This window comes from Balaenoptera musculus, chromosome 1, assembly GCF_009873245.2.
Source record: "Balaenoptera musculus isolate JJ_BM4_2016_0621 chromosome 1, mBalMus1.pri.v3, whole genome shotgun sequence".
Taxonomy (NCBI): domain Eukaryota; kingdom Metazoa; phylum Chordata; class Mammalia; order Artiodactyla; family Balaenopteridae; genus Balaenoptera; species Balaenoptera musculus.
Genome location: NC_045785.1, coordinates 26,732,030 through 26,748,969, shown reverse-complemented (window position 1 = coordinate 26,748,969; position 16,940 = coordinate 26,732,030). Strand labels below are relative to the sequence as shown.

General features: G+C 49.0%; 1 protein-coding gene across 1 annotated transcript in view; it reads left to right on the top strand.

Moving 5' to 3' along the window:
* The window catches only part of CSMD2 (CUB and Sushi multiple domains 2), a 653,956-nt gene that overhangs the window by 452,922 nt on the left and 184,094 nt on the right, over positions 1-16,940 (top strand). The window contains exons 23-25 of the mRNA XM_036829393.1: positions 831-987; positions 2,767-2,958; positions 7,934-8,060. Coding sequence (XP_036685288.1) covers positions 831-987; positions 2,767-2,958; positions 7,934-8,060 — 476 coding nt within the window. The remainder of the gene's footprint in view (positions 1-830; positions 988-2,766; positions 2,959-7,933; positions 8,061-16,940) is intronic.

The following is a 16,940-nucleotide window of genomic DNA, read 5'->3' as shown; positions in this document are numbered from 1 at the left end:
CTTCACTCAATCACAAATTCTGTTGTTATTTGCACAATTATCTGGAAAGGAGCAGCAACCTCGGAACCTGGGGAGCCAGTTCATTATTCTGATGAGTCTTGTCTTTGCTGGTGCTCAGTAGTTCAGGGGACAGATGGGAGTCAGGGAAGCCAGATGCCTGCACGTTTCCACCCCTGGCAAGCCTGCAGGCCCTCGCCGGAGCCCTCATTTTAGGAGGGAAGGGGCAGAGACCGAGCTTGGGGAAGGGGAAGATACCATGATACCTGACACGCTGGACATTTTAACTCCATCCTGCTGGATCCTAGGGGTCATGTCCAGCAGAGTGTGAGACTGAGGCCACTGCCACAGTGGAGTAGGATTAGGGAGGAGGACGATTGTCTCATCTCCTGGAAGGGCAGGATGGAGTGTTTAGCAATGCAGAAAAGTCGAATGCTTGCAGCCTGCCTGTCTGCAGAAACAGATGGTTTGGGCACTCAGGCAGCCCCAACCTGGTCTCCGCAAGCTGCTGAAGAGTAAGCTGGTGCCATCTGGGGGTTGGGGAGCTAAGACCAGATCTCCTCTGGGAAGGTTAGAACAGCATCCAGTTCCTAGAGATCCGATTCACACCGAGATGGGCTGGGCACAGGACTGGTACCCAGTAGGCTAGCGGGGCTGATAACTTGCCCGGTGGCAACTCTACTCTGCCGTCTTCCTTGCATCTGATGACTGACTGTCCCTCTAACGGTTGTTATCAGTGCTAAACTCTGGGAATGTGGGCTGTGGGGTGGGAAGCCGTTGTTCAAGATAAGGCCATGCTGATGATGTGGGGTTGGGGTCTCTCCCGTGTCCAGGTCTACGACGGCAACAACAACTCCGCCCGTTTGCTGGGGGTGTTCAGCCGCTCTGAGATGCTGGGGGTGACATTGAACAGCACGTCCAGCAGTCTGTGGCTTGACTTCATCTCTGATGCTGAGAACACCAGCAAGGGCTTTGAGCTGCAGTTTTCCAGTAAGTCTTTTTCGCATCTGAGTGGACAGTGAAATCGGGCTTTCCCCGGTTCCACACACAGGGAGGCTGGGCTCTGGGACATCACCCATCAGTTAGTGGGTTTGATTTTCTCTAACTGGTGTGTGCTTAGCGGACTGTTTCCCCTAAGACATTGTGCCCGTGATTTGGATAAGCTGCCACTTGGCGTACAGCTCCATGGTTACACCTGTGAGTAACTTAGCTAAGAGTCACAGCACACCTTTGACTCACTAATCACCTTTTACTCACTAAAAATAATAAGCGCTGAGCCTTTGAATTAAAGCAACCAAAGATAGCCTTTCCTAATGGTGACATTTATAAACTAATGTTCAGCTACAGTCAGATGTAAAAAATGCAAGCACTAACGTATAATTATGTTCTTTTTTACTACTCCCTAAAGAGTCGAGGCTTGATTCTTTCCCTTTTTTCCTGATTTTAACTTTCTCCTTTACTCCTGAGATTTCAAAAACAGAAAGCACCGAGGTTCGTACACAGCCCCAGAGTACCTGGGATGACATCTACCATACTTCGGCTTCACAGCTATTTTATTCATTTATTCGAGCTTCTACTTGCCCAGTAGCTACAAAGAAAGGTGCTTTTGTAGACTATTTTCAAAGCCAGTGAATATCCATCGACTGATAAATGAATATGTCCCTCCATACAGTGGGATATTATTTGGCCACAGAAAAGGATCCAGTTCTGATCCATGCCACAATGTGCGCGACCCTTGGACACATGACGCGAAGTGAAAGAAGCCCGTCACAGTACATGTAGACACATGTATTGCATGAACCATTTATATGAACTGTCCAGAATAGGCAAATCCATAGAGACAGAAGGAAAATCGTTAGTTGCCTGGGGATGAGGGAGTTGAGGGGAAATCACCTTCTCTTTGAGGTGATGAAAATGTCCTAAAGTCGATTGCAATGTTAGTTGCACAACTCTGTGAATAAACTAAAAGACACTGAATTATACACTTTAGTTGGAAGTTATGTCTCAATAAAGCTGCTAAAATAAAAAAACCAACGAGTCTACTCAAGATTCCTCTTGCCTGCGTGTGTAGGGTCTGTGCCTGTTACAGCAGGCACATAAGTGGAAGAGGATTCAATAGAGTCATATTCAAATTCCGTTTCTATCATCTGAGATTGCGTGACTTTGGAACAATTTGTGTGACCTTCCCGAGTCAATATTCTCAGCTGTGCAATGCACAGTTACCCCTCCCGGTAAGACTCCTGTGAATAACAAGTGAGAGCTAACACAGGTGGCCACCGTGCCCTAGGAGCTCTGTGTAAGCTCACAGAGGTCTCCTTCTCTAGGCTCGCTCAACAGAGTGTATTTAAGCAGGACAAAATTGAGCTTTGAAACATACATTTAAAGTGACTTTTCCATATTACGCTCTCCCATCAGACTGTCTCAGTTAACAAAATGGGAAGGGCAGCTCCCGCTACCAAAATGCTATGGGGTCAAACCAACAAAAAAATAGGAAATCCGGACCCTATACCTGAAAACTATTAAAAGCTGTCCTGGGAGAAATAACTGAAGTCATTTACATATAGCAACAGGGAGAACGAACACTCCGTAACAGACCCTCACCTGAGCACAGCCGCATGACACGCCGAGGGGCGCCTCCATCAGGACCCAGGGGCATGTGCCGGGTGGCTTCCTTAAGGATGTGCGCTCTTGGTGGGGGGGTGGGGAGGGCGGGGTGTGGTTTGTGCCATGACACGTCTTGATCACCCTTATCTCTTCTCTCGTCCCCAGGTTTTGAACTCATCAAATGTGAAGACCCAGGAACCCCCCAGTTTGGCTACAAGGTTCGCGATGGAGGCCATTTCGCAGGGAGCTCTGTGTCCTTCGGCTGTGACCCTGGGTACAGCCTGCGGGGCAGCGAGGAGCTGCTGTGTCTGAGCGGGGAGCGCAGGACCTGGGACCGGCCGCTCCCCACTTGTGTCGGTAGGAGGCCTCTTGCTCTTCAGGTGACCCCCCTCGGGTGTCCCCTAATCCCGAGTTCTCAGCTCTGGTCTCATTAAGGGTCTCCCGTTGGCCCTCACACTCCAGGGCCTTGGGGCCGTCTGAACTGTCCTGTTCACGGCAGTCATGTCTGGCCCTGCCCACCCTTCCCCACATCCTCACTCTCACACCTTATTACACCCGCACGGCAGCAAGGCCAGGCGGTGGCTTGCCACTGTCATACATTTAGCGAGCGGGACCAGAGCCAGGTCATGCCCTCAGAGTCGTAATCCTCTCCTGGTGGAGAGGTGGGAGGGTCAGTTACAAGGAAGAGGTGGACTTTTTGCCTGGTTCCAGGGGTTCCTGCAACACCAAACTGAGGCCAGATGAGTCTCCAGCTCACTCTGGCCTCAGTTTCCCCATAGGCAAAATGGGGTTCATGCTCCCTTTTCCGGAATGTTGAAAGAAAGAGTCAGGTCATGAACTAACATCTATCTTGTTCTTGAGAAAGAGTCAGATCATGAGCTAGCATCTATCTCACACTTAGGAAAGAATAAGATAATGAACTAGCACCTTCTTAAGCCTGTGGTGCATCCAGAATGTCAGCACAGGCTCTCTGGAAGCTTCATCCATGTGTCACAGGACAAGAGAAGCCTGGTCCAAGGCAGAAGTGGGAAATAGGCAACACCCGTCCTTCTGTCTGTGTGGCCTTTCCACCTCTCACCCCCCGCCTCACTGCGCGTGTGACCCTCCCTGCTGACCAGGATTCCACCACGCTGCTTTGTCCTGTATCCCCAACCCCAAAAGGAGAGAGGCCTTTCCCTCTCTCCATCCCCTGCCCCATGGCTCACGACCTCAGCGTGGCTGTGCAGCTCTGGTTAATCTTATAAGGACAAAACATCCACCGGGAGAACGTTTAAGTGCCTACTAAGCGCCACCTGCAGGTGCATGTTTGGGTATGTGTAGAGGCAGAGAAATAAAAAAGGAAAGAATAAAGCATCTTCCTGCCCTTGGGGAGTCCATACCCTGGCAAGGAGAAGAGACACATAAACAGGTCATTATAATATAAGATAAGCACTGTAAAAAGAGTAAGTGCCAAAGTGTTGAGGGAATACAAGAAAGTTGTGCCTGGGAGGTGATATTTCAATTGAGACTTGAAAGGATGGGTAAACATCACCCACAGGAGGGGAGGTAAGGGCGATATTCTTTTCCCCCAGGCGACTACATGTTAACAGGACGTTCGACATTGTTACCCAACAGAGGGTCTAAAGGTGAGGATTTCAAACCTGACTGTGGATAGATCAGGATAGTGGCCTCTAGAATCTTCCTCTGTCTGCTCAAGTCGACCTCATCCGCAGGCATGCCCCGTCCCTTTCTCCCTGCTTCCCTGTTGTTATCCCCTTGTTTCATTCATGTGCCAGGCCCTCTGCCGGGCACTGGGAATACAGGGAAAAGCAGATCCCAGGCCAGTGAGGGAGACACAGGCGTAAACAGACGACAGTATGATGCCATAGGCAAAGCCAAAGCGGATGAAATGTGAAGGAGGTGATGATTCACACTGCAAGACAATTATTTGCTTTGCAAAAAAGCTCCACCGTAAGGTTCTTCTGAGTATCTAATTTGCCGGTTGGACCAAGCTTAGAGAATCCACTCAAGCAGTGCTAGTGAGAGTACTTATACTTTGAACCTCGGAGGCCTTCCCCACCGAGACTCCCTCAGGCCCTATGCAGGGGAGGGAGGCTGTGTATTTGGGAATATGTGTGTATAGTTTTACACATGTCATGTTGTGATGGACTGGATCGTGGTCTACCAGAAATGACTACTACAGCTGAAACATCCAGCTGTTTTCTTTGTGGATGAGTGGATGCTACAGCCCAAACGCAGCAGCCAGGGCTGTAGGATGGGGATAAGGCAGGAGACCAGGAAGACGAGAGTCTTAGGGTCTTGTTGGTAGATCTGCTGCATGCCAGCCATCTGGCTCCCCCTGCCCCCCTGTCCGTCCCCAGATAAAGTGAGCCCTGAGGAAAGAGCAGTCGTGTCCCCGAGGAAGTGCTCCTGGTGCCCCTGCCTCCAAACGCTCGCCTCTGGGAAGCAGGAGGGGCCCTTCCATCAGGAATACGGAAGGAAGCTCCAGCCCAGGGCAGGGATAATGTCCTGCCCCGTTTCTAGCTGCCTCTGCTACTTGTGGGGCCAGACAGGCTTCCTCCCCACAACTTACAGCTCATCCTCCCACCCACACGCTGCTCCCTGCCGCCGGCCCCTCCAGCCCGACATCTCTCATTCAGGTTGGCTTCTCCCACCCCAACGTCAACACGGGGGTAGTTACGCAGGAAGAAAGGGCCCGGTCTCGTGCGCAGGCTTCCTGCAGAGGGCCCCTGCCCCGCCCTGCCTTAGTGGGCCCGGGTCAAGCCATGGGGCCCAAGAGACGCTTGATGGGTCCTTTGTAGGAACAGAGGAAGGTCAGTCTCCCATGTGTGACTTCGATCCCCTCATCTCCTTCTTCTAAGATCTTGCTTAATCAGATCTTTCCTAAAAAGCTTTGCAACAAATCTCTTCATTTTCTCTCATGCTCCCTTGATTCAGACCCTTCATAGTAATTCTCCTGGGAAGCAGTAAGCTTCTCTCGTCCATCTGATCATCCACCCACCTATTCATTCAATAAACACTTGTTAAAGCATCCGTGATGTGCCAAACACCATGCTAGGCACTTGATGTACAAATGTAAGTAAGACAAGGTTCCTGCTGCTGAGGAGTGAAGGAGATAGATTTTAATAACCTGTTACACGTCTATGATAAAAACCGTTCCATGTTATAATGGAGACACGAAAGAGGATAGTGTCAACTCGATGTGAGGAGGGGAGGGTGTCACAAAAGGTCTCATGGGGAAGATGTTGGCCGACTTGTCAGTCCAAGGAGAGGCCTGAAGAGGCCCAGTGTGCCTGGGCTTGTGGAGTTTATCACACTTGGCTGGACCAAGGGGTGCCAGGACGGGACCAGAAAAGGCCAAAGGGAGCCTCTCTGGGGGACTTGATGGGCTCTCCTAAGGAGCTTGGACTTCACTCTGGGAAGGGTTTAAAGCAAGCAGTGATGTGGCCAGTTTGTATTTTAGAAAGATCCTTCTGGTGGCACTGCCGAGGGGGACACAACTCTGCCACCCTAGAGATGGTAAGGGCCTGAGCCACAACTCTAACAATGGAGGCAGAGGCAGGGCAGGTGTGAAAAGCATCCCAGAGGTTCAGGCCCTGGGGCTCAGAGGCAGATTAGACAAGGGGAGGAAGAAGGCCAGGAGGATCACCAGCTTCTGACCTGGAGGGCTGCTCTGATGGGGAGATGGACCTCTTCACTGGTGCCCTGCCTCTAGATCGACCCCTCTGCGCCCCTTCACACTGCTACAGGAGCATTCTCTCTAATGTGTAAAGGGCAGTAGTGTGTAAAGTGATCAGTTTACTCTCATGCATAAACACTGCGGTTCTGTGCAGGGCCCTTCGATGAACGATGCTCGCCCAGCTTTCCAGCCCTGCCTCCCTCCAGGCCCCATCTCATACCCCGTCCCCCAAGCTGCCATGCTGTTTCCCACCCCCAGGAAGTTCGCAGTGCTCTTCCCTGTCGGCCTCCCCAGCCCACGCCTCCCACCCACCCGCCCGCCTCTCCCTGCCCTGCGCTGGAGGAAACTGATCACCTCCTCCCCTGTGCTGCCACTTGCCGTGAACGTGCGTCTGTCAGGGCGCAGGGCACACACTGTGGCCGCCTCTTCCTCCAGGTCTCCGGAGGAAGGACGCCATGCCTCGTGCTCCTGGCACGTGACACCGGCCCAGTTCCTGTCAGTGACCAGGTTCAAGTGTCTGCACATTCTCAGGAGACCTCAAAGAGTCTGGTCACAGAGTGGACCATCAGCCCTACCCCCAGGGACCTTTTTTTTAATAGCTTTAATGAGATAGACTTCACATACCATACAGTTGGCCCATTTAAAGTGTACCACTCAGTGCTTTTTAGTGTATTCACAGGGCTGTACAACCATCACCACAATCTAATTTTTGAACATCTTGTCTCCCCAGAAGGAACCCTATACCCATTAGCAATCCCTCCCACTGCCACTCCTCTTCAGGCCTTGGCAACTACAAATGTACTTTCTGTCTCTGTAGATTTGTCTGTTCTAGATATTTTATATAAATAGAAACACACAGTATGTGGCTTTTTGCGCCTGGCTTCTCTAACACAGCATAATGTTTTCAACGTTATGTTCATCCACGTTGTATCGTGTGTCAGTACCTCATTCTTTTTTAAGATCAAGTAATATTCCATTGTAATGGTATACCACATTTGTTAATCTAATTCAACAGCTGATGGACATTTGGGTCATTTCCCTTTTTTGGATATTATGAATAATGCTGCAGTGGTCATTCGTGTACAAGTTTTCATCTGAACATACGTTTTCGTTTCTCTTGAGTATATATCCAAGAGCAAAATTGCTGGGGTCATAGGGCAACATTTTGAGGACCTATATAGGAAACTGTTTTCCGAAGCAGCTGCACCATTTTGCAGTCCCACCAGCAATGTCTGAGGGTTCCAGTTTCTCCACATCCTCACCTACACGTTAGTTAGTCTGTCTTTTTGATTATAACCATCCTAGAGGTTATGAAGTGGGATCTCACTGTGGTTTTGATTTACATTTCCCTAATGACTAATGATGTTACACATCTTTTCCTGTGCTTATTGGCCATTTGTATACTTTCTTTGCAGAAATGTCTATTCAAAGGCTTTGCCAATTTTTTAACTGAACTCTGTCTTTTCATTGTTGAGCTGTAGGGGCTTTTGTAGATCCTGGATACAAGTCTCATCCAAGGGCCTTTCTCTATGCTGCGCGCAATCACCTGGAATGAACGAGAGGGGCCCTGGCACACAGGCCGGAGGAGCCAGTGGGCGGCTGCCGTGAGCACAGGTCACCCCCTGAAGCTCACTCTTCCGGGATTTCTTTCAGCCGAGTGTGGCGGGACGGTGAAAGGAGAGGTGTCGGGGCAGGTGCTGTCACCCGGGTATCCAGCTCCCTATGAACACAACCTCAACTGCATCTGGACCATCGAGGCCAATGCCGGCTGCACCATCGGGTAAGTGCCAGGGCCAGCAGAGGAACCATTGCCAGCTGTCCAGGGGAGTCATCACCAGTCCACCAGCCAGTGGCTGGCCCTGCCCACCTCACCTGGAGGCCCTGGTGAGCAGCCGTGGTTGCTCTGACCCCAGGCTCAGGCCGAGGCCCGTGGAAAACCTGAAAAGTCCAGCCTTGGCCTCACAAGGCTGCAATCCAAGTTCAGACAATCCACTGGCCTAGGCGGTACGATGTCTGCACAGTAGCTGAGGGCATAGGCGTGAATCCCAGCCCAGCCATTTGCCATTTGTAGGATTTTGGGTAAGTTTCTTCTCCTCTCCTTCTGTGGCATATGGGTTATAATATTGGCTTCTCGGGATGAAGCATCTAAATGAGACGCTGCAGGTAATATACTCAGCACAGTGCTTGAAACATAGTAAGTATTTATTCATGGTTCGGTGGTTATTTCCCTGATGGTAGTAAAGGTCAGTTTAGAACTGTATGACCCCACATTGCTTCCCTTTCTCAATCTGAGTTTCTGCATCTGTAAACTGAGAACAAAAATGCTTGTGATTTAGAGTTGTGGAAGGAATAGTTCGAAAAGCCCAGCATACTGTCAGGTACTGTGTACGAATTCCCTCAAAATGTAACTTCCTTTCCATGTACGTGCTTGACTAACAGGAATTACTTTTTGGAGTTCCAAAGAGTCAGAGAAGAAAGGAGCTTTCCCATTTATTGAGCACAGGGCCTGGCACACGTAATGTCTTATTAACTCTTCACAGTAGCCCTGGGAATACGAATAGCAAGCCCTAAAAATAAATAGACATTCTTATTACTCCCATTCTATAGATAGGAGAACTGAGATTCCAGGAGAATGCATAGTGTGTCTAAGCTCACACAGTGACTCAGAAAGCTGGGGCGTGGATCCAGGTCTTTCTGAATCTTCGCACCAGATAATGCTGCTGGCAAACTGGGTTCAGAGGAGCTGTGAGGAAAAGAGGAGGTTGGCGTGGCAGGATGGATGAGGTATGGAAAGAGAATTGAACCAGGCAGTTGGAGAGGGGATGGTCTGGCTGGGGTGGGGGATGCATGTGGAGAGGAATGGGAGACAGAGTGGGCCAGGGAGCAGCCTGCTTGCGGAGGATTCTGTTTATTTATTTATTTGTTTGTTTATTTATTTATTTATGGCTGTGTTGCGTCTTCGTTTCTGTGCGAGGGCTTTCTCTAGTTGTGGCAAGCGGGGGCCACTCTTCATCGCGGTGCACGGGCCTCTCACTGTCGCAGCCTCTCTTGTTGCGGAGCACAGGCTCCAGACGCGCAGGCTCAGAAGTTGTGGCTCATGGGCCCAGTTGCTCCGCGGCATGTGGGATCTTCCCAGACCAGGGCTCGAACCCGTGTCCTCTGCATTGGCAGGCAGATTCTCAACCACTGCACCACCAGGGAAGCCCCGGAGGATTCTAAATGCCAATAACAAGAGGGAGCCGTGGAAGGTTCTTAAGCAGGGTTATTTACAGTGGAGAGAGCTCACGGGAGGAAAACCAGTCAAAAGTCTGTCGCAATAATCCAGGGATGAACTGTTGAGACTTTGGAATAGTGGGGAGTCAAGACAAGAGGCAGAAGTGTGGCCAGGAGAGGTTCCCTGCCCTGGCGAGGTCTCCATGAAGGGGAACTGGCTGAACGGGTGTGTTGCTGCCAGAGATACAGCTGTTGGCACATTCGCTGATGTACACATGGTCTTAGACCCAGTTCAATTAAAGAAATGAATGAAGGGTTTGCCACGTGCAAGTTTTTGAGCTCAGCCCTGTGCAAAATGAGGTCAGCAGAGCTCTTGAGGATTTTGTGTTAAATACAAAAGTTCATCCCACACTGCTGCTGGAGTCACTTTCTGGAAGCGCGCCTGATCAACTCACACTCTAAGTAGAACGCTTGCGTGGCACCCGTGCTCACAGGAGCTGAGCATCTTATCCTGGTTTTCAAGGCTGTCATGACTTCAACCCACCTCCCAACCTTATTTCCCACCACTTCTCTTCAATGACAAAGCTGAATAGCTAGTGGCCCCTGTACATGTACTCATGGCCGTGCTCGGTGCCTTGGTTTCCACTCTGCCCTCCCCGGAATGCCCCCCTCCCTCCAAAGGCTTATGTCTACAACTCGCGCTCCCTCAAAGTCAAGTGCACATGTCAGCTCACCCAGGAAGTCTCCCCCAGTCCACTCTCAGGAGACTCCTAGGAGTCCTTTCTCCGCTTCTGCGTTCCCAGTGCCCATGGCCTGTCTTTCCCTTATGACACGACCACTCTTCTCCTCTCTCTATGCTCCTGCTTTACCTCCCCAGCCAGAGCCATGCTCTCTGCCCAGTTCATCTTCACAAGTCTCCTGGCTCTCAGCACAGTGGCAGAGGCTTAACAAGTGTCAAGTGTTGAATGAATGAATGAATGCAGCAAGCAGGACCCAGATATGAAGGTAGTTTTATGACTAGCAGATCCATGAAGGTCCCCAGTAAATAGTAAATGAACAATGAATTCATCACAGGTGTCTCCATATGCAAATCAGGAGGTTTTCCCACATTCCCACCTTGCACGTTACTCATTCATTCATTCGTTCCTCCATGTAATAGCTGTCTGCTGAATACACGGCAGTGCCTACGGGAGACGCTGGCGTTGCCCAGATGAATAAGACCACGGCCGCTGTTGGCGAAGAGGACATGTGCGTGTACACAGAGCAAGGTGGTGGAAGGAGGGGGCAGGGGACTGAGCAGCAGTACAGGAGACCAGAGAGGCTATCCTGGAAATGAAGACACCAGAGTAAGTCGTGTAGGATGGAGAGGAGTTGCCAGGTAGCCAAGGAAGAAGGTTGGCAGGACAGAAGGGCCTACGAGGCAGAAGAGGTGACGCAGGGTGTGCGGGCTCAAGGAGCCGGTCCCCATGGCTGGAGCGTCACCTGAGATTTGGTGGAGGGGTGGGCCATGGAGGGGGAAGAAGCTGGTGGAGCAGTCTGCATGCGGCCAGAGCGCAGAGGACCGTGGCGGCCGTGACGCTGAATTTGGCCCTGTCCTGGCAGCCTTGTGGAGGAGGGGACAGACGGGGTCTGGGACCCCAGTGAGGAAGAGCCTGTCTCCGGAGCATCGTTGGGATGAGGAGACCTGAACCCTGCCGGTGGCGATGGGATGGAGAAGAAGGATGGAGAAGAAGGGACGAGTTCAGGAGACATTTAAGGAGTCACACCAGCCGGTCTCACTCGCCTCAAGAAATGTGGAAACTGAGATTTCTTCTGTTTCCCTATTTTTTGTTGTGCAACATACAATATGTAAAATAGAAAAGTCGAACAGTATGCCGAACACCTGCTTACCTACCACCTAGACTCAACTACTGTGAATATTTGCCCTCTTTCTTTTTTTTCCTCTCTGTCTCTTTTTTTTTTTTCCTTTTTTGGCTGAATCACACAAAGGTAACTGTAGACATCCTGCTACTTCTTGCCTAAGTACTTGGGCGTGCATGTCCTCCATGACATAGTAACCTTAGCACACCCATGACATGCGACATCAGTCCCCGGGAATTCAGGTTTAGCTGAAGGGTGGGAGGAGAGCCGTGAGATAACCGAGCAGCGGACAGGGAGAGCACAAGAATTCAGTGATGGCATTTCTGGGCAGACGTGAAGACTGTTATCAATTACAGGAATGATGGGTGTGGGGTGGGCTGGAGGGGAGAGCAGAGCATCCCTTCCTAGCCCTCAGGAAGAGAGGATCGAGACAAATAGAGGAAATATTCTCTCCAGAGATAGAAAGAACTATAGAGGGGGCCTGCTGGGTGTGTGTGTGTGAGGACCCCGAGGTGGGGAATGGCATGGAGAGGGTGAAAGTAACCTCAGCCCTCGATTAGGAAGGCTTCTTGGAGCCACACAACCTCAAAGGAGCTGATGCCACATGAGCAGAGGCTGCATGGAGAGTGGCCAAAAGATGGGGATGGAGTGATGGGACACTTTCGCCTTCCTCCTGCGATCCCTCCACCCCAGGCTGCCGTGCCAGCCAGCGTCTGCCCCGTCCACATGCACATCCGTGCTCTAGCATGTTCTCTCCCTCTCCTCCTCTGTCTCCCTCACCGCCCCCCATACCCCGCCACCCCTCCCCGGAACCACCAGCAACAAAGTTAAGGGAATTTGTAATCAGATATAATTCAGACAAACACAAAAAGCCCCTTTTTTGTTTGTGCCCTTATTCAGAGTAAGACTTAGTTATTATTATTTTTTTAAGTATTATTTATTTATTTATTTATTTATTTATTTATGGCTGTGTTGGGTCTTCGTTTCTGCGCAAGGGCTTTCTCTAGTTGCGGCAAGTGGGGGCCACTCTTCATCGCAGGGCGCAGGCCTCTCACTATCGCGGCCTCTCTTGTTGTGGAGCACAGGCTCCAGACGCGCAGGCTCAGCAGTTGTGGCTCACGGGCCTAGTTGCTACGCGGCATGTGGGATCTTCCCAGACCAGGGCTCGAACCCGTGTCCCCTGCATTGGCAGGCAGATTCTCAACCACGGTGCCACCAGGGAAGCCCTAGTTATTATTTTTTAAGTGAGAATTTCTTTACGGAATTTTTCTTTATAAAAAACAGATACTCATTTTTAAAAATTCAAAGTACAAACCATAAAGAAGTTTATAAAGTAGAAATCAAAAGTCCCCATCGTCTTACTCTGCTCTCTGCACACCCTACGTAAGATAGCCATTGATATCCATTTGTTCAACTTCCTCTTTTAGGTATTTTGTATGCCAGCGTATACAGAAAGCAAATGCAATAAGCATGCTTGCTAAAACAAGATCAGCTCCTTGAGTGGCTCAGTAACTTGCTTTTTGTTTTAACCTCTACTCATATATCATCATCTTATCCTCTCAGTCTATATAGATCAGCCTCATCCTGGTTGATGGTTACAGGGAATTCTGTTGTCTGTACAACCATAATTTATTTAACTATTTCCCTATTGATAAAGTGAATATTTTCAGTTTTTCGCCCCAGTAAACATCCTTATACATGAATCTTTGAACAGTTGTCCAACTAGTTCCTTAGGATATGTTCTTAGAAGGCAAATTTTGATACATGACCTCAAATTTCCCTCTAGCTATTGCAGCAATTTACACATCTACCAAGAGCCTGCTTCCCAACCCAGCATCACTCTACGTTGTCAATCCTGGCAGTGTTTGATGGGCAAGACGGTATTTAATTGCCTTTGCTGCTTCAAGCTCTTTGTATATTTTTCCATGGGAGAGTTTATTTTTTCCTCATATAGACTGTTCAGCTGGGTTTATTTCTAGTCTATAATTTTAGGTTAGATTTCTTTTCAACCTGAGTATTTAAGAATGTCTTAAAAGTTACTAAGTTATATATTTTGTATGATTTTTAAATCAGTTCCACTTTTACTGCATTGTGCCCCTGTTACTTTTTGAATTTTTTCTTACTTATGTTCTATGTATATTTGAAGGAAGGGAAAAGAGTTCAGGGATTTATACATTTTTTTTACATCCAATGTATTATGCTTTCTTTCAAACAAAATATATTATGCTTTTTATTGCTTTTTTTTATTTGTAACTCTTCCTATTTTTAGTTGATTTGATTTAATTTGCTCTGTTTCTCCTCTGATGATTTGAAAGATCTATATCCCATTTGCATTCTGCCAGTGGTCTTGTGTTTTCATTAATTCTGTTTTCAACAGTATTTATTCTGTTATTCCTCTCTCTTTATTTTGGAAATCTTGTTTTGGTTTTCGTTTTTATTTCAAGAAAACTGCACTTTTTGTTTTCAGATTGCTCTTGACAGCTTACTTTTGTTTTTATCAATGCATTATCATCTTGCATCTCTCTGAGGACAGTATTTATGTTTTGTTTTACAACAGCTCCTGTCCCCCCCCGCCCCCGCATCGACTGCGTCCTGCAGTTAGGCCATTCGGGCTGATCATTCAGCTGGATTCCTTTGAAGAGCTGATTATCTTTATGTCCCAGTTGTCCTCCCAGTTGTCACTCATTCAGTATCAAGTTGCAGCTGAGAGCCAGACTCAACCACCACACTACCTACCACTCTTATTCTCTCTGTAGCTTGGGAAGCTCTTCAAGCAGGCACCCTGTGCCTCAGTTCTCTTCTCTGTTAACACGGTGATTAAGATAGTACCTACCACTTGAGGCTGCTATGAGGATGAAGTGAGCTAACATATCTGAACACTTAGAACAGTGCCTGGGACGTAATTCCCAAATGTGGAGAACCCCCTCCACGAGCTGCAGGTGGTTGTTCATTTGACCCAGATGGGCATCCCGGAGCACAGCAGGTGATAGGTCACCCCTTAGATCACAGATGGTGTGTGCCGTGCTGTTGGTGGAGGCAGGTGTCAAGCAGGTCTTTCCCTTGGGTGTGCCAGCTGGGAGGGGATGTGCGACAGCCCACAGGCCAGTCCATGAGACTGTCCCCGGGGGCACAGACAGAAGGCTTGCAGGTGCCTCCCAGCACCCTGTTCAGCCTCGACCAAGCATTGGAGGCAACGGGAGGGATCCGTGGTTGCCTCACCCCAGCAAGCTGGGCAAAGAGAGTCCCTTTCCAGGAGTGCCCAGGGGAACAGTGGGTGGCTGCAAGGATTCACGTTCAGGCTGACCCCTGGGTGGGGCCCAAGCAGGAAAGCAGGCCCTTCCTGGGTGTGCACAACAAGGGTGGGCTGGCTGTGAGACCCTGCCCTTGAACGTGGGCGGGGTGGGGGTTGGGGATGGCCTACAGCATTTGGCAAGTGTTTCTCCCTGAGGGCCTAGAATGGGACAGGCTGACTGATGAACTCTGTCCAGGCCTGGCAGCTAACAGCAGGAGAACAGACCAGGGAACTGCGCCCTTCATGTCACCCCTAACTATGTTGTCAGTTCATAGAACATGGAAGTTTCAGCCCACATGGGTGGGACCTCTTCTCAGTTTCCGATGTTGGATCTGAGTTTTCCTTTTGATAATCAGTGGACCAGCTCAGATGACAACTGGGGAAGAGCGGGAGGCAAAGCCTTTTGCTCTTGGGCCTCCCCTCTACTTAGTGTTTATCCAGTCTCTACAGCATACCAGGTTCTAGATCAGTTATTATTGTCCCCATTTTATAGATGGGATCATTGAGGCCCAGAAAGGATGAATGTCTCACAATTACCCAGTGATACAGATTTCAAGCCCATCCTGTCTGGCCCCAGTCTACCCTTCTGACCCTGGTTTAGTTCCATTTAACAAACCAGGACATTGAACACCTTTTCTGTGCCAGAGACTGTGTGATGCTGTGTGGTGGGAAACACAAAGATCAGACCACGGCCAGTCCTTGTCTGCCAGGGGCTCATATTCTAGTGGGAAATAGGCAAATAAACAGGTACCCCCAAGACAGTAAGTGCAAACCAAGTTCAGTAATGGGGAAGAGAAAGAGAAGTTGTACCTGGAGGTGTAGAGGGGAAGCATGCCAATTGAGGGGAAGGAGAGTGAAGGCATGAACCTTGGGGAAAGTATAGGGTCTGTCCACAAAGGAGGAACAAGCAGTCACTTGATGTGGCTGGATGTGGGGGGACAAGGTTGCATGGGTAGAGACGGGTCTCTGCGGGACCCTGAATGCCAAGATGAGAACTCTACATGGATTCCTCAGTATAACGAGCAGCCACTGGAATAATTTGAAGACAGTAACGACATTCAGTTCATTTTAAAACTTGGAGCACTTAGTGCCAGACATTCTGCCAGGCACTGAGGGTATAAGTGTAAATAAGAAACAGTCTTTTCCCTTGAAGGTCTCAGTCTTACAGATAGAAATTTTATCCATTAGTAATGAAAATAGAAAAACTGACTAAAGCTGGCTTCAGCAGATGGAGGTTCACTTTTTCTCCTGGAAAAAGAATCTGAAGATCCCATCCAGACCTGGTGCAGCTGCTCAGGACGCCATTGTTTTTCTTCTTGTTCTGCCATCCTTAGGCTTTCGTCCTCATAGTTACCTAGTCAGCTGCTGCAGCTCCAGGCATTGTGTCTGTGTTCCAGTCTCAAAGAAGAGGGAAGAGGAAAGGGAGCAGACCTTTCTTCTAGTGAGGGTTTACATATTTATTGAGGAAGAACCACCATCCTCACAGACATCTTCCTACATTCCATTAGTCTGAACTTGCCATGACTGGCTGAGGGAAAGTGAGAGATCGGTTTTGTTTTGCTTTTACAGTTTCAACAGTAGAGACAGATGAGAGGTTTGGAAATGGAGTACAGATAAACCTACCTATAGTGCCTACTTAGATTCTTATATAACAAAATAAATGCTATAGTAGAAGTATGTACAAAACACAATAGAAAACATTTGCAAGGCCAGTTCATAATTTTAGGTGGCAGCTGAGGGGCAGGGTGTTACAGACAGGAAGTGCTATTCTAGCTACACTTTACCGAACAGTAGTAGTTCACCATGCAGAGTGGAGGTAAAGACCTTCCAGGCATGTAAAAGAGAAGAAGGGGTGGGTAGCTGCTTCTGAAAGAGCTCATTATCTGGTATGTCATGATGATATCTCCACTTCAGGAAGTTCAGTGGTAGCAGTGCAGAGGATAAATTGACTGGGAAGCCAAGGAAGAATTGACTATAACTGTTTGAGGGGTCCTGGTTACGCTCAAAAGAACTGAGTACAGATTAGGTTGAGGTTGAGAGCTGTATGTGGCTGGCTATAAAGAAGGGAAGGGGGAAAGGGATAAGACACAGTGCTTTGCTGGTATGCTTTCCATGAAGAGATCTGGGGCACTTGGAGAATGGAGAACTTACTGTTCCTGGAAGCTCTGATTTCTGCTCCTAATGCCCATTTAGCTATAAAGTTCATGTTTGGCTAATAGTCCTAGTTTGTTTATTTTTAACTGTGGAGATGCTTCTTAATGATTAACATGAGGGCAACCTGGGAACTCTGTTCTT